This window comes from Heterodontus francisci, chromosome 13, assembly GCF_036365525.1.
Source record: "Heterodontus francisci isolate sHetFra1 chromosome 13, sHetFra1.hap1, whole genome shotgun sequence".
NCBI classification, from domain to species: Eukaryota; Metazoa; Chordata; class Chondrichthyes; order Heterodontiformes; family Heterodontidae; genus Heterodontus; species Heterodontus francisci.
The window spans coordinates 20,205,982-20,223,597 of NC_090383.1; the positions used below are offsets into that span (position 1 = coordinate 20,205,982).

Consider the following 17,616-nt stretch of genomic DNA (forward strand, 5'->3'; position numbering starts at 1 on the left):
AGGTAGAGACCAAAACTGCACACACTACTCCAGCTGTGGCCTCATCAATGTACTGTATAATTGTAGTAAGACTTCTTTATTCTTATACTCTAATCCCTTTGTAACAAAAGCCAACATACAATTTGCCTTCCTAATTGTTTGCTGTACCTGCAAGTTAACTTTTTTATTCATGCACAAGGACACCCAGTCCCCTCTGAATGCAAAGTTCCCAGTTTTTCACTATTCAAAAATATTTGTATTTTTTCTACCAAAATGGGTATAACACTTCACCACACTGTATTCCATCTGCTATATTCTTGCCCACTTACCCAACCTATCTATAACCCTCTGCAACATCTTTGTGTCCTTCCCCACCACCTAATTTCCCACCTTTGTATCGGCAGCAAACTTGGATACGTTACACTCAGCCCCCTCATCGAAGTGCTTAATATAGACTGTAAATAGCTCAGGCCCAAATACTGATCCTTGCAGTACCTTAATTACAACCTGCCAACCCAAAAATGTCCCATTTATTCCTATTCAGTTTCCAGTCCATTAACCAATCCTCAACCCATGCTAATAGATATCCCCAATCCCACGAATTCTTGATTATTACTTTCACTGGAATTAGATTAGATTAGAGATACAGCACTGAAACAGGCCCTTCGGCCCACCGAGTCTGTGCCGAACATCAACCACCCATTTATACTAATCCTACACTAATCCCATATTCCTACCAAACATCCCCACCTGTCCCTATATTTCCCTACCACCTACCTATACTAGTGACAATTTATAATGGCCAATTTACCTATCAACCTGCAAGTCTTTTGGCTTGTGGGAGGAAACCGGAGCACCCGGAGAAAACCCACGCAGACACAGGGAGAACTTGCAAACTCCACACAGGCAGTACCCGGAATCGAACCCGGGTCCCTGGAGCTGTGAGGCTGCGGTGCTAACCACTGCGCCACTGTGCCGCCCACAGTGTCAGGTATATTATCCCATTCCTTAAATTAAAGCAGAGACTTGGGAATTTCTCAGCCATCTAGGAGTACGGAGAATTTACAGCACCGAAACAGTTCTGCCAGTCTATAACGGTGTTAATGCACCATGCAAGCCTCTTCCCACTCTACTTCATCTAACCCTATCAGTATATCCTTTTATTTTTCTCCCTTATGTACTTACCTAGCTTCCCCTGAAATGCATCTATGCAATTCGCTTCAACTAGTCAGAGTGCATCCCACATTCTCACCCTCTGCATAAAGAAGTTTCTCCTAAATTTCTTATTGAATTTATTAGTGACTGTCTTATATTTAAGGGTCCTAGTTTTGAATTCCTCAACAAGTAGAAACATCTTCTCAATTTAATTCATCTAGATTTCAAATAATAGAATGGGCATGTCACAAATGTAAGAATCACATTCAAAACCTGGAAGTGGTTTGTGGTCCCAGAAACCATAGTGTGATGAGTGGGTAAATGTTTCCACAGTACTCAAAAAAAAATGAAGACTAACTTATAATTTAGCCAATGGAAAACAGCCAGTCTCTGTCATTAAAAAAAGTCATATGCTTACCTCCTGGATCCAAAGTGCTCATGTTTTTGAGGATCTGCTGTACTGAATTAATTTTGTATTGTTCCAAGGCCTGGCATGTTTAAAAAAACAAAAATGAATTTGACTGATCCTTTAAAAGGGTTAAGCCCTTTGATTTTATTTTTTCATTGTTATTTTCCTCCTAATACATATGTATAGCTCAAGAGGAGCATCTTATTCCTGCAATGTGTGCTGGATTCAAATCTAGTACCCAAGATACTACCTTATCGAGATAGAGGGGATCTCTCTACCATCTAGAATACCTGAGATGCTAAAGCAGAGACATGGGGACAACTCTACTATACACAATAAAGATTCTTCAGCTTTGAGACATGGGGATCTACCTCCAATGCACAGCACTTCAGATAGTAGAAAACCACCACAAATGGGGAATCTCTCCCACGTATACCTAGACTAATGCAGAGGTATTCAAGTACATTTCAATTTTTCCTTTTTGGATAAATAGCTTTTGTGTCAGAAAGACAACGTACCTAATTAAATGGAAAAATCAACTTAAGATATCCCATTATGTTTTATTAATAAAACGTAAAACCAGTCAATTTTCATTTAGACCTGCAGATGAAGCTCGGGACTACTGTGTGACAGTATAACTGTTTTTATATACACTATTCAATTCAAAGTCCTTTCCTGCAATAAAAATTTTCAATGACACAGCAAGGTCAATTGAGCAACATAAATAGAAAGTCAGAATTTGGTGCTAAAAAAAGCTGAATTAGCAGGTAATTTCAATTTGTGAACTTCGAATTGCACATCGACCGTACAGAAGTTACCAGCCAGTTCGAACAACGTCGACATGCCCAGACAGTGACCAAGTGCATTCAGCGGAAGGAAATTTCGGATATTCGAACAACCCATTCACTTGCCTCACCAACCACCTGCAAGGACCCACAACCCTGGAGTGGAAAAAAGTTATCCTCTTCTCCGAGGGATTGCCTAAGACGACGACAGAACATGCAATATTGCAACTGTTTCTGGTCTGTTAAAAACCTCAGCTCTTGACCTCAAATTCTGTTCAACACTTTGAAAGCTGCGCTCAAGCACTGTATAATTATACAGTGTCAGAAAAGCATATTTTAAAAAATAAAATCTGTCTCAAATGGATAAATTGTGTATTTCACACATGATCGTCACACTGCTGTCTTGCAAACTGCATTTGCAGGTCTCAAGAGCATAATTTATAGAAATGCTGTACAGAAAGGCCACTGAAAGCTGCTTTATACATAGCTTTGTTTTTTTTTAAGTTAATTTAAGGCTTCACTTCTCATAGGTATCAAGTCAATTGAGACAATGATTTTACTAAAAACCGCTCAACGAAGTTCGCTACCAAAGTCTAAAGCATGATACATATCGGTAATACAGGAAACTCAGGAGCAGAGGCAAAGAGAAGAAATGTTCCTCCCCAAGTTTCTCCCCTCCTCCTCCAAGGTACGGTAACAGCAGTCCACCTGATTACCCATTCTTCATATGTGAATTTAGATGGTGAATGCCAGTTGGCCAGTCATTTTGGGGGGGGGGGGGGGGGGGGGAAGTGGAAAAAAAAAAATCACAGCCAAACCCAAACCTGCCCTCACCAGATGAATACGCATTCTTTTTCCAGCAGGAGGAATTAGGAGCAGCAATCGTTGATATTTTCCTCACCATCTCTCGTGCATATGATATCCCTACTGACCTGAGCTAACTGAGCACACAGGAAGGAGTCAACCTGGAACTTCCTGGATTCATAGGGCTCAGTACAGGAAGCTTGAAAAGCAGATTGTATGCATTGTAGGAAACATTGGAGCATTTTGCATGTGTAATGTGGTTGTTTTTTTTTTCCTCCCAACGCTGAATCTTATAAAGGTGGCAGAGCAGAAAGATGACCAGAGCAGAGAGATTTATTAGTGATGCACACATTCTGTTCCACCCCATCCACAGGTGCTTCTCTAGGGCTGGCTTTCTGAATGCCCTCTGCTGTTCTTTCAGTTTCTTTTTTTTTTAAACTTTTTTTTTCATTCCCATCTGCAGCGTCCTGAGAATTCATATATTTTTTCTCCTTAAAAATATATCTGGGGAGGAAAGTGGGGGTAAGAGGACAGGAAAGACAATAAGACCCACAGCAGTTCATATAGATGTGGCTTTGTGAAAACCTTCCGTCTCACTTTGCAACAATGCATCCGGTAAGGGCAAACCTGGCAGCAGCTCAGGCCCCAGCAACCAACTGCAAAATCTTGAAACTGTGCGTTCAATCCTGAAAACCACTGTGCAGAAATAATCTCCATTCAAGACCACCTGGTCTAGACTAAGATTCTTTCCAGCATTGTATTTGCGGAGTCATTGCAGTCTTTGTAAACAATTCCTTTATCCCAGCATCTGTTGAGGCATTCTTTCTTTCACTGGGAGCGTTATGGCTCAGAAATGCTTGGGCATCTCACACTGTTCACAGCGAATCAGGGCTGGATGGTTCAGGAAGGTACAGGTGCTACAGTTCCATTGAGCCCCTTCATCCTCCTCTGGATCGAGTATTGGTTTTGGTGGTTTAACTGCAGGTTTCTGCTCTGTTACAAATAAAATTGTTAAGTGGTGTTAATAACATTTCCCAAACTTTCTCAAAGCTGCTGAATTTAACGGTAGATTAATTCGAGAAATAGTTGAGAATTCAAAAAAAATTATTTCACTGTGTGCACCCCTCCCCCAACCAAGCAATCACGAAACATCACTTATCTCCCAGTTTTACAGCTTTCAGTGGTCGGTGTCCTGTCTTTCTTTCTGAACTTGCTTGAATGCACTTTGTTTCAAAATTCAACATGTAATTTCAAATCCTTCCCTTGAAAAAAAAAAATCAACCCCACTCCCAAACATAAAAATGATTAAGAGGTAGAGGTGTGCAAAGGAAACCCGACCCAAGTCCGAATGCTGGACCCGGAAGCCCGACCTGACCCGAACCAGACACATCGTCGGGTTCTGTCGGGGTCGGGTCAGGTAGCAGGCCTTAACCCACGTACTGATGTAAAGGCCTGCTACCCGACCCGACGACATGTGTTGGGGTTGGGTCGGGTCGGACTTCCGGGTCCGGAATTCGGGCTTGCGTCAGGTTTCCTTTGCACACCTCTATTAAGAGGGGTCATCAAAAGCTTGGTCAAAAAGGGCGATTTTAAGGACAGGTGAACAAGTCCTCCCATAATACAAGCTCTATTTGAAGTTCTTTTTGAGCGGCTGTCAAAATCTATACCCTACCTTTCGGTTTGGGTGGCACAGGACCACGAAATCCCATATTGTCATAAAAATTGTGGATAGCACTGGGGTTAAAGTGTGGTCCTGCAAAGAGAGGAAATCATAGATTTACAATATATCACAATGTTTCCTTGATGTTCTAACTTGAAGATACAGATTCAACAGTTCAATAAGCCATAAATTATTTATACATTGACCCTTCTTTGCACATGATACTGGAAGGTGGTCCAGCTAGTGAGGAAGGGAGAGAGCACATTTAAAAGATGCAAGGTCAGTAGTTTCCACTAAACTCCTGCTCACCAAATCTCTCACCTTGGCAGGAGCCAATATTACAAACTGTTTCCTTTTCTCAGATGCCATCTCCCTTATTTCAAAACTATCACCCCCCACTCACCCCTGTCCTCACTAACTGCCACCTCATCTCCAAACTCTTATCCCTCTCCAAGTACACTTGAGGAGTTGCCCTTAACCAGATCCAGGGCCACAACCTTTTGCTTGAATCCTTCCAATCAGATTTCCCACAGCACCATAACTGCCCAAACCAAAGTCACAAATTATATTCTGTGACTGTGGTGTATCATCATCCTTCATTGCCCAGTTCAGTGGGACACCCCTCACTTTGTTCCAATATGACTTATCCAATCAGACAGCGCCTCTAGCAGTGGCTTCTGTTCCGTTCCGCTCCGCAACCCCCCCCCCCGCCACCCCTCGCACAGATATATTCGCAATTTTTTGAGAAATCATCCTCAAGAACATAATAGGAGCAGGACTGGCCATACTGCCCCTCAAACCTGCTCTGCCATTCAATATCATTCCTAATCTTTGACCTCAACTCCATTCCTCTGCCAGATCCCCTCAGAGTCCTAAATCTTCTGATCCCAGCTTTCAATATACTCAATAACTGAGCATCCACAGCTCTCTGGGGTAAAGAATTCCAAAGATTCACAACCCTATTAGTGAATAAATTTCTCACAGTCCTAAATGGCCAACCCCTTACCCTGAGACTGCACTTCCTCACACCCCTTTTCCTGTAAGGACTCCACCCCATTCTCCTAGTTTCTCTGTCTCCAACGCATCTGTTTTGATGATGCAACCTTCCACAACAGCACTTATAAAGTCTTCCTTTTTCCTCAACTGAGGATTCCCCCCCCCCCCCAAAACTGTGGCAGACAGGGCCCTCAACCGTGTCTGACCTATTTCCCGCACTTCTGCCCTTCCTCCCAGAACCGCGACAGGATTCCCCTTGTCCTCACTTTCCACCCCACCAGCCTCCACATCCAAAGGATCATCCTCCGCCATTGCTGCCACCTCCAGCGTAATGCCACCACCAAACACATCGTCTCTTCTCCTCCAGTCAGCATTCCGAAGGGATCATTCCCTCTGCGATACCTTGGTCCAATCCATCACCCCTGACACCTTACCATGCAATCACAGGAGGTTTAATGCCTGCCCTTTTACCTCCTCTCGCCTCACCATCCAAGGCCCCAAATACTCCTTCCAGGTGAAGCAGCGATCTACATGTACTTCTTTCAATTTAGTATACTGTATTCGCTGCTCACAATGCGGTCGCCTCTACAATGGGGAGACCAAACGCAGATTGGGTGACCATTTTGCGGAACACTTCCACTCAGTCCGAAAGTATGACTCAGAGCTTCCAGTTGCTTGCCATTTCAACACCAACCTCCAGCTCTCATACATACATTTCTGTGCTTGGCCTGCTGTAGTGTTCCAGTGAACATCAACCCAAGCTTGAGGAGCAGCACCACACCTTCCGATTAGGCGCTCTACTGCCTTGCAGACTCAGCCTAGAGTTCAACAATTTCAGAGCATGACTGGCCTTTTTTCATGGCCAGAGCTGCTCATTATTCTGCCATTAATACTCTCTCTGGACTAATGCTTTGTCTTTCACTAACATTAGTTTAGAGATACAGCACTGAAACAGGCCCTGCGGCCCACCGAGTCTGTGCCAACCATCAACCACCCATTTATACTAATCCTACACTAATCCCATATTCCTACCACATCCCCACCTGTCCCTATATTTCCCTACCACCTACCGATACTAGGGGCAATTTATAATGGTCAATTAACCTATCAACCTGCAAGTCTTTGGCATGTGGGAAGAAACTGGAGCACCCGGAGGAAACCCACGCAGACACAGGGAGAACTTGCAAACTCCACACAGGCAGTACCCAGAATTGAACCCAGGTCGCTGGAGCTGTGAGGCTGCGGTGCTAACCACTGCGCCACTGTGCCACCCTAACATGCTCTTTGCCTTTGTACCATGACAGCTTTGTTATTTAATCTTTCCTATCACACACCATTTTTGTTCTCTTCCCCACCAAACCTTTCCCCCCACTTAACTTGCTTAAAACCCAATTCTTTTCTAACATTTGCTAGCTCTGATGAAAGGTCACAGACCTGAAATGTTAACTCTGCTTCTCTCTCCACAGATACTGTCTGACCTGCTTAGTATTTCCAATATTTTCTGTTTTTATTATCCTAGTTCTAGACTTTCCAGCCAGGAAAATAGCCTTGCAGCATCTCACCTGTCAAGCCTTCTCAATCTTATATATTATATGTTTCAATGAGATCCATCAACCCCTTCCTAATTTACAAGCTGCCCCTTGGTAATATCGTCCACCGATGATACTCAGCTCTACTACTCCATCACCTATCTTGGCCTCTCCAAAGCCACCGTCAGACTGCTTAGACGATTTCTAGACTTGGAGGAACTGCAATATCCTTCCGCTAAAAATTGGAAAGACTGAAGCCACTGTCTTCGGCTCCAGTCACAAACTCCGCTACCTCATAACTGACTCCATACTGCTCCCCAAGCATTGTTTCAGGCTGAAACCAGGCCATTTAAAATCCAGCATCCTATTTGACCCTCAAGCTAAGCTTCCAAGTCCATATTGTCTTCATTACAAAGAGCACCTACCTTCACTTCCATAGCATCACTCACCTCTGCCCATCTGCTGTTGAACCCTTATCTATGCTTTTGTCACTTCCAAATGTGACTCTTCTAAAGCTATCCTGGTCTGTCTCCTTTCCATTACTCTCCAGAAACTGCAGCTCATCCAAAACTGCTGCCTGTATCCTATCCCAGACCAAATCCTGCTCACCCATCAGCTCTGTCTTGCCTCAACTACCCAGTTCCTCAAAAGCCTGAGGGTTTAAAATACTCATCCTTGTATTTAAAATCACTCATTCTATTGCATCTCCTATTCCAATCTTTGTAAGGTTCCCCTTTGGGGAAGAGGGTAGATGAGCCAGTACATTCAGGGGAGGGAGAGTGCAGGGTCTCCATTACATTAATTCTCACACTCTTCATTACAGAACTATACTCTGTTACACGAAAGCCTCCTCAATGTTACAGCAGTTTTTATATAGAGTTGTTCTGAAGTTTAGTTTAGTTTAGTTTAGAGATACAGCACTGAAACAGGCCCTTCGGCCCACCGAGTCTGTGCCGACCGTCAACCACCCATTTATACTAATCCTACACTAATCCCATATTCCTACCACATCCCCACCTGTCCCTATATTTCCCTACCACCTACCTATACTAGGGGCAATTTGTAATGGCCAATTTACCTACCAACCTGCAAGTCTTTGGCATGTGGGAGGAAACCGGAGCACCTGGAGGAAACCCCCGCAGACACAGGGAGAACTTGCAAACTCCACACAGAATTGAACCTGGGTCGCTGGAGCTGTGAGGCTGCGGTGCTAACCACTGCGCCAAGTTATTGATCATTCTTGCAGGGTAGAATTCATTTATTTTCTCCCCCCACCCATCCTCCCCAAAAGCCAATGGTTAAACAAGTTACAGTACATTTGTGTTACGGTCACGAAATTGTCAGTAAAGAACAAAGAAAATTACAGCACAGGAACAGGCCCTTCGGCCCTCCAAGCCTGCGCCGATCCAGATCCTCTATCTAAACACGTCGCCTATTTTCTAAGGGTCTTTGCTTCCAGCCCATTCATGTATCTGTCTAGATACACCTTAAAAGACGCTATCGTGCCCGCTTCTACCACTTCCGCTGGCAACGCGTTCCAGGCACCCACCACCCTCTGCGTAAAGAACTTTCCACGCATATCCTCCTTAAACTTTTCCCCTCTCACTTTGAACTCGTGACCCCTAGTAATTGAATCCCCCACTCTGGGAAAAAGCTTCTTGCTATCCACCCTGTCTATACCTCTCATGATTTTGTACACCTCAATCAGGTCCCCCCTCAACCTCCGTCTTTCTAATGAAAATAATCCTAATCTACTCAACCTCTCTTCATAGCTAGCGCCCTCCATACCAGGCAACATCCTGGTGAACCTCCTCTGCACCCTCTCCAAAGCATCTACATCCTTTTGGTAATGTGGCGACCAGAATTGCACGCAGTATTCCAAATGTGACCGAACCAAAGTCTTATACAACTGTAACATGACCTGCCAACCCTTGTACGCAATACCCCGTCCGATGAAGGAAAGCATGCCGTATCCCTTCTTGACCACTCTATTGACCTGCGCTGCCACCTTCAGGGAACAATGGACCTGAACACCCAAATCTCTCTGTACATCAATTTTCCCCAGGACTTTTCCATTTACTGTATAGTTCACTCTTGAATTGGATCTTCCAAAATGCATCACCTCGCATTTGCCTAATTATAATTTTTTAAAAACTGATTGGTGCAGTATACTGATGGCATAAACTTATTTGAAATCAGGCATACCTTTTGCTTGAAACAGGTCAATCTCTTTGGTTATGCAGTCTATATCGATCTGCAGTTGCCGGTTGCTGCTTCGCAGCTGCTGCATTTCCTCTAACTGAAAGACCAAGGTGTACACTGTCATCACTCAACAATTTCAAAGAGACAATAAATCTCAGTGCTATCAAACTATAATTTCATGCATCATTTACTGTACTTAATTTGAAACTCTGGATATTTCTAGTTTTTCTTAGTGTAAAAACTGACTTTGAATTGGGAAAATCTGAGGTTGTTCACTTTGGCAGGAAGAATAGAAAAGCAGAACATCACTTACATGGAGAGAGAGACTGCAGAATGCTGCAGTAGAGGGATTTGGTGCTCTTGTAAATGAATCACAAAAAGCCAGCTTGCAGGTACAGCAAGTAATTAGGAAGGCAAATGGAATGTTGGCATTTATTGCAAGGAACATGGAGTATAAAAGTAGGAAAGTCTTGCTACAACTGTACAGGGCATTGGTGAGTCAGCATCTAGAGTATGGTTTTGGTCTCCTTACTCAGGAGGGTTGTACTTGCATTGGAAGCAGTTCAGAGAAGGTTCACTAGGCTGATTCCTGGGATGAAGGGGTTGTCATATGAGGAAAGGTTCAGCAGATTGGGCCTAAACTGATTGGAGTTTAGAAGAATGAGCAGTGACCTTACTGAAACAAAAGACTCTGAAGGGGCTTGACAGGGTAGATGCTGAGAGGATGTTTCCCTTCGTGGGGGAATCTAAAACTAGGGGGCACAGTTTCAAAATAAGGAGATGATGAGAAGGAATTTCTTCTCTCGGAGGGCTGTTAATCTTTGAAATTCTCTTCCCCAGAAAGCAATGGAGGCTGGGTCATTGAATATATTTAAGGATGAGTTAGACAGAATTTTGATCCACAAGGGAGTCAAGGGTTATGGGGAGCAGGCAGGAAAGTGGAGTTAAGGCCATAATCAGATCAACCACGATCTTATTAAATGGCAGAGCAGGCTCAAGGGGTCGAATGGCCTACTCCTTCTACTTCTTATGTTATGTTCTTATGAATTGTCATTATTCAACTGCACACTGATGGTTGAGAGTGTACATTTACAAAAGGAATCCAACTGATTAAAATTCCTGGCATGACAAATTAGTGTTTAACAGATTATGGTATGCTGTTCTTTATCGAATGGCTTTGAATTTTCAACACTGATTACTACAGTTAAATTGAAAAGTGATGCTTTACTGCATGAACTCAAAACAAAATGATTCAAAATCTGTTCTATATTTGCTGCATAGAATAAATACACAAATCTTAGCTGTTCACATTAGCTGGAGAGTAAGGAAAGTAAGTAAATTTGGTAAACATTGTTGGAGTTGTGAATCGTACCGATGGGATCTGGGAAGCTGAATTTGATCGTTTCATACGCCTTTGGGTGAGATCACTTTCCATCTCATTCACTTCACTTTTCAGTTTGTCTAGCTTTCTCTTCTCCAGCTCAAGTTCTCGATGCAATCGATCCATTCTGGCTTTCTGATGCACTAATAAAGCTGAAACACATATCAACATACAGATAACTGGGAAGCAGACAAATTGTAATTCTGGACAACATAAAAAAAAAACAAATTAAAAAAAAACCCTTTGATGTGGACATACCTTTTTTTGCTTTTTTAACTATTCAACCATTAGAAGGTTTTATTTAATTGTATATTTGCTAATTTGAAATAGTCTTATACTGTTATTTTGGATAAAAATAAAAGTGATAAAGACAAACTGATATAATGAAACAAATGTGGTTTACTAAAAAAGTATTGAAATAATTTTTGCACGTCAGTTAAACATTTATAATAGCGGTAAACCCTTGCTGCTTTTGAACAATGCGCCCCAATTAATTCAAATTTACTTTTTGTCTTCGCCTCTAATATTTTAAACTCCTTACATTATTAAAGCTGTATTTTCATGCACTATCCAACTTGAGCCACATCTTCGTTATAGCTAATATGTCATACATTTACAACTATCAATGCTTCTAAGCCTCCAACTTTGATTTAAATCTTCACACACATACCACTCAATCCTCACTCCAATTTATAGCAGTGATATAATACTATGCAGTGCAGGGATTACAGTAGTAACATATAAGAGCAGAGATACAGTTCTAGTACTGCAATACTGTAACAGGATGGAGTAGCTGTGCTGCAAGACTAGGTGACAGCAGGCAGTTCAGTAGGCATGCTGCAATACTATTAAAGTAGGAAATACAGGAGTAGGGCTGTATGCGAGAAGAGGAAATACATTAGTACCGCTGCAATACAAGAGCAAGGCGTGCAGCAGCAGTTCTGTACTGAGTAAGAGCAGGTAAGTAATACTATATTGAGCTGCAATACTGTGCCATAAAATCAACTAACATTCTCTTGAATAATTTTTGAAGGTAATTTTATTCACACTTTTATGTATTTCAGTCAGGACCTCAAGTAGCTTGCTGTTCCATTGTACAGTTAGTATGGTACCACAGTGGCCCATTGCCAAAAAAAAATACATAAAGTAGCAGGGAAGTAGTCATTGATTTCTTCAACCAAAAAGGCCACTGGCCAAACTTATTGCTCTTTTAAAGCAGATTTTACAGTGATACTAAAGGAACAAAACTATTTTCTGTTCAATTAAGTCCCTGCACAAATCCAGTGTCCATGCAAGGTCTGCAATGGCATCAGCACTCAATCTATTGCATTTCAATTTTTGCCTACTGTAAAGAAATGTATCTAGGAAGTGCACAGGCCGAAACAGAAGTATTAAACCTTGAGATAGATAAACATTTAAAATTCTCTGTACCTTCTGTATAAGCAGCATCATCAGACCCTGCACTCATTCTTCGCATCTCGCTGATCCGATTGTCGCGAGTTGAAGCAGGATCAGCTATTTGCAAATGCTGCACAGGTTCGGGCTCTGCATAATGATCAGGGAGGCTTAAGAGATTGGAAGGCTCAAATGTTGGAGATGCAACCCCGGGGGAAATAGCAGGTGGCTTGTTAGGCGAAACTGTGATCTTAAAAGTGTACTTGGTATTGGGTTGGGTGACAACCACTCGAGGAGAAGTGGCAGCATTGCAATTGGTTGCACTGCGACTCTTGGGTGGGTGATGACGGATGTAGGCGGGCTGAATGAAAGCGGCCTGCTGTGAACCCATGCTGATTTGTCCTGCTGCACTTCGGGAGGAGGATGCCGAACCTGGGTTTGCTGATATGTACACAGTGGGCTGATTTCGCAGACCTGGCTCATCGCTGGCTGTTGAATTTGCCGAGATATAGACCTTCGGATGGTTGCGTCCAACCATCTCCTCACATGATGGAGGGCTGGCAGAAATGTAGACTGTGGGTTGACTCCTGCCTACAGGCTGGCTGCTGATGGAAGGTGAAGGAGCTGTGCGAGAGTTGGAGGGACGCAGCACAGTTGAATTATTTCTCTGTGGTGATTCAAGCTTGATCTCAATTTGGTTTTTCCGTGAGCCTGTTGAGATATTCTGAATGTTATACTGACTGTATATTGAAGGTTGTGCACTATTAGAGGACTGATATGGAGGCACTTGAGAAGTTGTAGGGGAGCTGATAGGCATGTATACATGAGAAGTCTGATGGCTTTGCTGGCCTGGGTGCACAAACTGCTGGGACGAGGTATATGCCGAACCACACTGCGAAGTAACAGGGGAGCAGAAGCCTGCCATTTGCTCCATCTGCTGCTGTGAGTACTGTGGAGCCTGGAAGACCTGCTGTTGTTGATTGTGACCATACTGTGAAGCGCTAGTGTGTTGCCCAGATATCCAACCAGGCTGCTGTGACATCTGGCGGTTTGTACTGCTTTGTGCCGTCACATAAGGTCTAATGTAAATAGAATTACCTTGAGGGCTATTAAGTAAAGGTGGAGGCACACCACGTATGTGCAACGACGTAGGAGCGTTATGGCCAGTCTGAATGTTGGGTGCCAGTGTGACAGTAATTGGGTTGAACCTGGGTATTTGCTGGGCTGTGTTTGATATTCCCTTGGAACCCAATGGCTGAAGAAGTCCAAGTTGCTGGGGCGAAGAAGGGCTGCGACTCATGTCCATCGTTCCGAACATATTCAAGCCTGTGGCCAACTGAGTTGGCGTTACCTGTGGCTCCTGTGTAGACTCATAGTTAGTTAGAGCAGTCTGGAGTGCCCCTTCACTGACGCTATGAGGCAGAGTTCTGCTTCCATTCAACTGACTTCCTTCCTTCCAGCGCTGATACACATTCTGGGACTGGACATCCAGATTGAGTTCAGACATGTGATTGTGAAGTCCAGAAATACAGGACTCATCCAAAAAATTCAGGTCCCCTTCGCCATAAAGATACTTGGTGCTTTCTTGAGACAAGAACTTACAGCAAGCATCCAAATTGTTACCGTTCTAGAACAAAAACATGTAACAGAAAATTAGAAAGCAAATTAATATGCCTCACATTAACATTCCCTCTCAACTCAATTCCTTGATTACAAATTTGCACATTTAAATTACAAAAGGAAAAGACAAATCACAATAAAACAGATAAAAACGTCAGCCATCAATTTTCCCCTTCTGCCTGCCGAATACCAATTCAACATCAGGTTTTTATGTTAGAAGCAGTAAATATGTACATATTTCACAATACCATGGGGCTGGGGGGGGGTGGGGGGCGGCGAGAGCAGGGAAGGGAGGGGGAGAAAAGATTAAAAAACACAAAAGGAAGAAGGTTGATTGGTTGGCTCAGACACCTGGAGAATGCCTTGCTCTTTGAAGTATCAAAGTCCTGAAGGTGCACCTGGACCAAAGGAGCCTAGTTTAATATCAACATAAGAGCGACAGTTGCGTCAATTCAGTATACCTTCTGCACATCCATGGAGTGTCAGTACGGATTAAGAAGTTTTGTGTCGGAACAGATGGAAAGAACAGATGGAATGAAGGAGGGATCATGAATAACTTGCCAGACTTTTTAAAGACACCAGTGCCATGAAGAACAAGAGATGTTTGCAAAAAAAAAAGTGTTAAGTTTCCACCTCAGAGATCAATGGCTAAAACCAAAAGACTGTGGAATCAGCTTGCTCAGATGTTACAGCACCTACCTGCAGTATACAGTGGGAGACAACACACTCAGGTACTTCAGGGAACTTTTGCCGCAGGTCATGCAGAACCTGAATATCAATTTGTTGGCTTCCCTGGGCCATTCGTATTCTGCCTCGACAAGTGTGACACTGTTGGCACAAAGGTGCAAGCCTCAATCATAGCAAAACTCTCGTGTCCCATCAGGCATTTTCTAAAAGATATAGGATGAAATAAATAGTTTCTGAATATTGAAACATGCTAACTTACTAACTTATATGTAACTTAGACCATCAAAAATCTGCACAGATTTCATGGAATTTACAACAAAGTGGGAGGCCATTCAGCTCATTGTGCCTCCGTTGGAGCAGTGGAACTCCACTTTGAGTGGAACACCACTCAACTCTTCACACCAGGGGTAGTGGAAAACATCCACCCTCCCCCAAACCACCCACCCACTGCCCCCCCAAAAAGCTGTTGAAGCTAGGATCAATTGAAAATTTCAAAGCTGAGATTGATAGATAAGATATCAAGGAGTATGGAACCAGATGGATAAAACGATACAGACCAGCCATTTTCTAATCGAATGACAAACTCAAGGGGCTGAATGGCCTACACTTACTCCGATGTTGAGTGAAAATTTCAGGATGTGGGAATTTTTGAAACCTGACTGTCCGGGACTACCACAGGTGTAGAAAAGAGCCTCTAGCTGGACTTATCGAACTCCAAGTGCCTGGGACACAGTTGGAGACACTGCACCACCATCCAGGGGGAAGAATAATCCCAGCAACACACCTCAGATGAGAATGGTCACCCCGTAGCACAAGAGAAATAGTGAGTGGAGCAAGGGAAGTAAGTGACCTTGTACAGGGAGCAGGAGGGAAAAGGGCAGCTCTGGTAAAAGGCTCCTGGGGGTTTTACGCTGCCTGATGGATGTGTCGTGCTGGATACCAAATCGAATCTTTGCATACTTGAAGTCCCCCCAGAAGCTGGCTTGTTTTTACCGTTTTGCTGCCACTCAATTGTTCTCCATCCCTGCTTTCCAATTTTAAAGCCTAGCAATGAATTAATTTGCAATTTAGTTAATGGAGTAAAGTGAATTTAACTAATTATGGTAGAATAGATAAAATACTGTTTTTCTGCTGCCATCACCCTATCTCCATTTAGAAACCCACTGTCTCCCCAATATCCAATGCCCATCTTCAAACTATTCCCTTTCCATAATTACCCACTCACCCCAAACACACAGTAGCCCAATACCCATCAGTCGCCATCTGAACATCTCACCATCTATTCCTGCATCCAAATTTCAAGTACGCCATACACCTTGATTACTGACCAATTCCCCCAAATACTCAGTACCTGCTTCCTCCTCATTACTCACTACATCTCTCTATCTAGCCCTTTGTTACGCAGTACCTAATGCAAGTACTCGCCCCTGAACTCCTTAATTCTTTTCTTGACCAACTAATTTCTACTCTCAATTTGCTCACTATCTTGCATTGCACCTCATCAGTCTCCTAAATTATTCCTATACTAGCTCCCCACATGGCACATCTACATCCATTACTAACCCACATTCTGTCACTTCCTTCGAAAACACTCTTACCTTCCAACTTCTTGTCAGCAGCACAACAGGAGATCCACTAGTATACAAAAACACCCTTAACCATCAGTATTTCATTTTATCCTTTACTTTTTTTTAAAAAAAGCTGTCAAGATGGTATGCGAGTACCAACTGGGGAGGGGAAGCTGTTTAACGATACTGGAAACAGGGCAGGTTGTGGGCCTTATCAGCCCTAAGGAGGATGATCCTGGGTGGAATTTAGCAATTTGCAGGGAAGGGGCGGGTGGGGGTTTGTGGTTTGGCAACACAATGAAGGAACAACCTGAGTTTTGGCAGGGCAGTGGCATGGGATTTGGCTCAATGTTGGATACTTGGAAGCTTCTGAGCTGTGAGCATACATTGGGGGTGGGGCATAGGTCTGAGATAACTGGTGGGTATTTAGTCAAAAAGGTGGGAAGTCCCCAGGTCTGGCAGCACTGGTTTGTAAAGTTCTAAGAAATAGATGCCTGTGATTGCTTTCTGGAAAAATAAATGCTGTTTATGTTTGATAAATAAATATGTCAGTTGCATTAGGTCAAATGTGGGGATGTTCGCTGATGATTGCAGTGTTCAATACCATTTGGAACTCCTCAGATACTGAAGCAGTCTGTGCCCATATGCAGCAAGATCTGGACAACATTCAGGTTTGGGCTGATAAATGGCAAGTATCTTCCACACCACATAAGTGCCAGGCAATGACTATCCAACGAGAGAGAGTCTCTAACCATCTCCCCATGACGTTTAACAACATTACCATCGCTGAACTGCCCCTCCAACAACATCCTGGGTGTTACCATTGACTAGAAACATAACTGGATCAGCCACATAAATACTGTGCTTGAAGAGCAGGTCAGAGGCTGGGAATTCTGCAGTGAACACTCACCTCCTGACTCCCCAAAGCCTGTCCATCATCCAGAAGTCACAAGTCAGGAGTGTGATATAAAACTCACCACTTGCCTAGATGACTACAGCTCCAACAACATTCAAGAAGCTTGATACGATCCTGGACAAAGCAGTCCGCTTGATGGACACCCCCATCCACTACTTTATGCATTCACTCCTCCACCAGTTACATATACAAAATGCACCGCAGCAACTTGCCAAGCCTATTTCGACAGCACATTCCGAACCAGTGACTTCTACCACCTAGAAGGACCAGGGCAGCATGGGAACACTATCACCTGCAAGTTCCCCTCCAAGTCATGGACCATCCTGACTTGGATCTATATTGTTGTTCCTTCACCGTCACTGGGATAAAAACCTTGGCTGCCCTAACAGTATTGTGGGTGTACCTAGACTACATGAACCTCAGCGGTTCAATGCGGCAGCTCACCACCACCTTCGCAAGGGCAATTAGGGATGGGCAATAAATGCCAGCTTTGCTAGCGTCACACATCACACAAGAATAAAAATATACTG

General features: G+C 43.4%; 1 protein-coding gene across 14 annotated transcripts in view; it reads right to left on the reverse strand.

The window, feature by feature from the left end:
• Nucleotides 1–2,083: 2,083 nt before the first annotated feature.
• tab2 (TGF-beta activated kinase 1 (MAP3K7) binding protein 2) overlaps nucleotides 2,084–17,616 on the reverse strand; it is a 33,952-nt gene continuing 18,419 nt past the window's right edge. For 13 of the 14 annotated variants that reach the window (XM_068044499.1, XM_068044497.1, XM_068044491.1 and 10 more), the window contains 6 exons: nucleotides 14,615–14,805; nucleotides 12,332–13,922; nucleotides 10,892–11,052; nucleotides 9,523–9,616; nucleotides 4,805–4,885; nucleotides 2,084–4,125 (listed from right to left, as the gene is read on the reverse strand). In XM_068044499.1, the coding sequence (XP_067900600.1) occupies nucleotides 3,980–4,125; nucleotides 4,805–4,885; nucleotides 9,523–9,616; nucleotides 10,892–11,052; nucleotides 12,332–13,922; nucleotides 14,615–14,716 (2,175 nt within the window). In that variant the 5' untranslated portion in view covers nucleotides 14,717–14,805 and the 3' untranslated portion in view covers nucleotides 2,084–3,979. The remainder of the gene's footprint in view (nucleotides 4,126–4,804; nucleotides 4,886–9,522; nucleotides 9,617–10,891; nucleotides 11,053–12,331; nucleotides 13,923–14,614; nucleotides 14,806–17,616) is intronic. The other variant, XM_068044501.1, reaches the window with a different exon arrangement.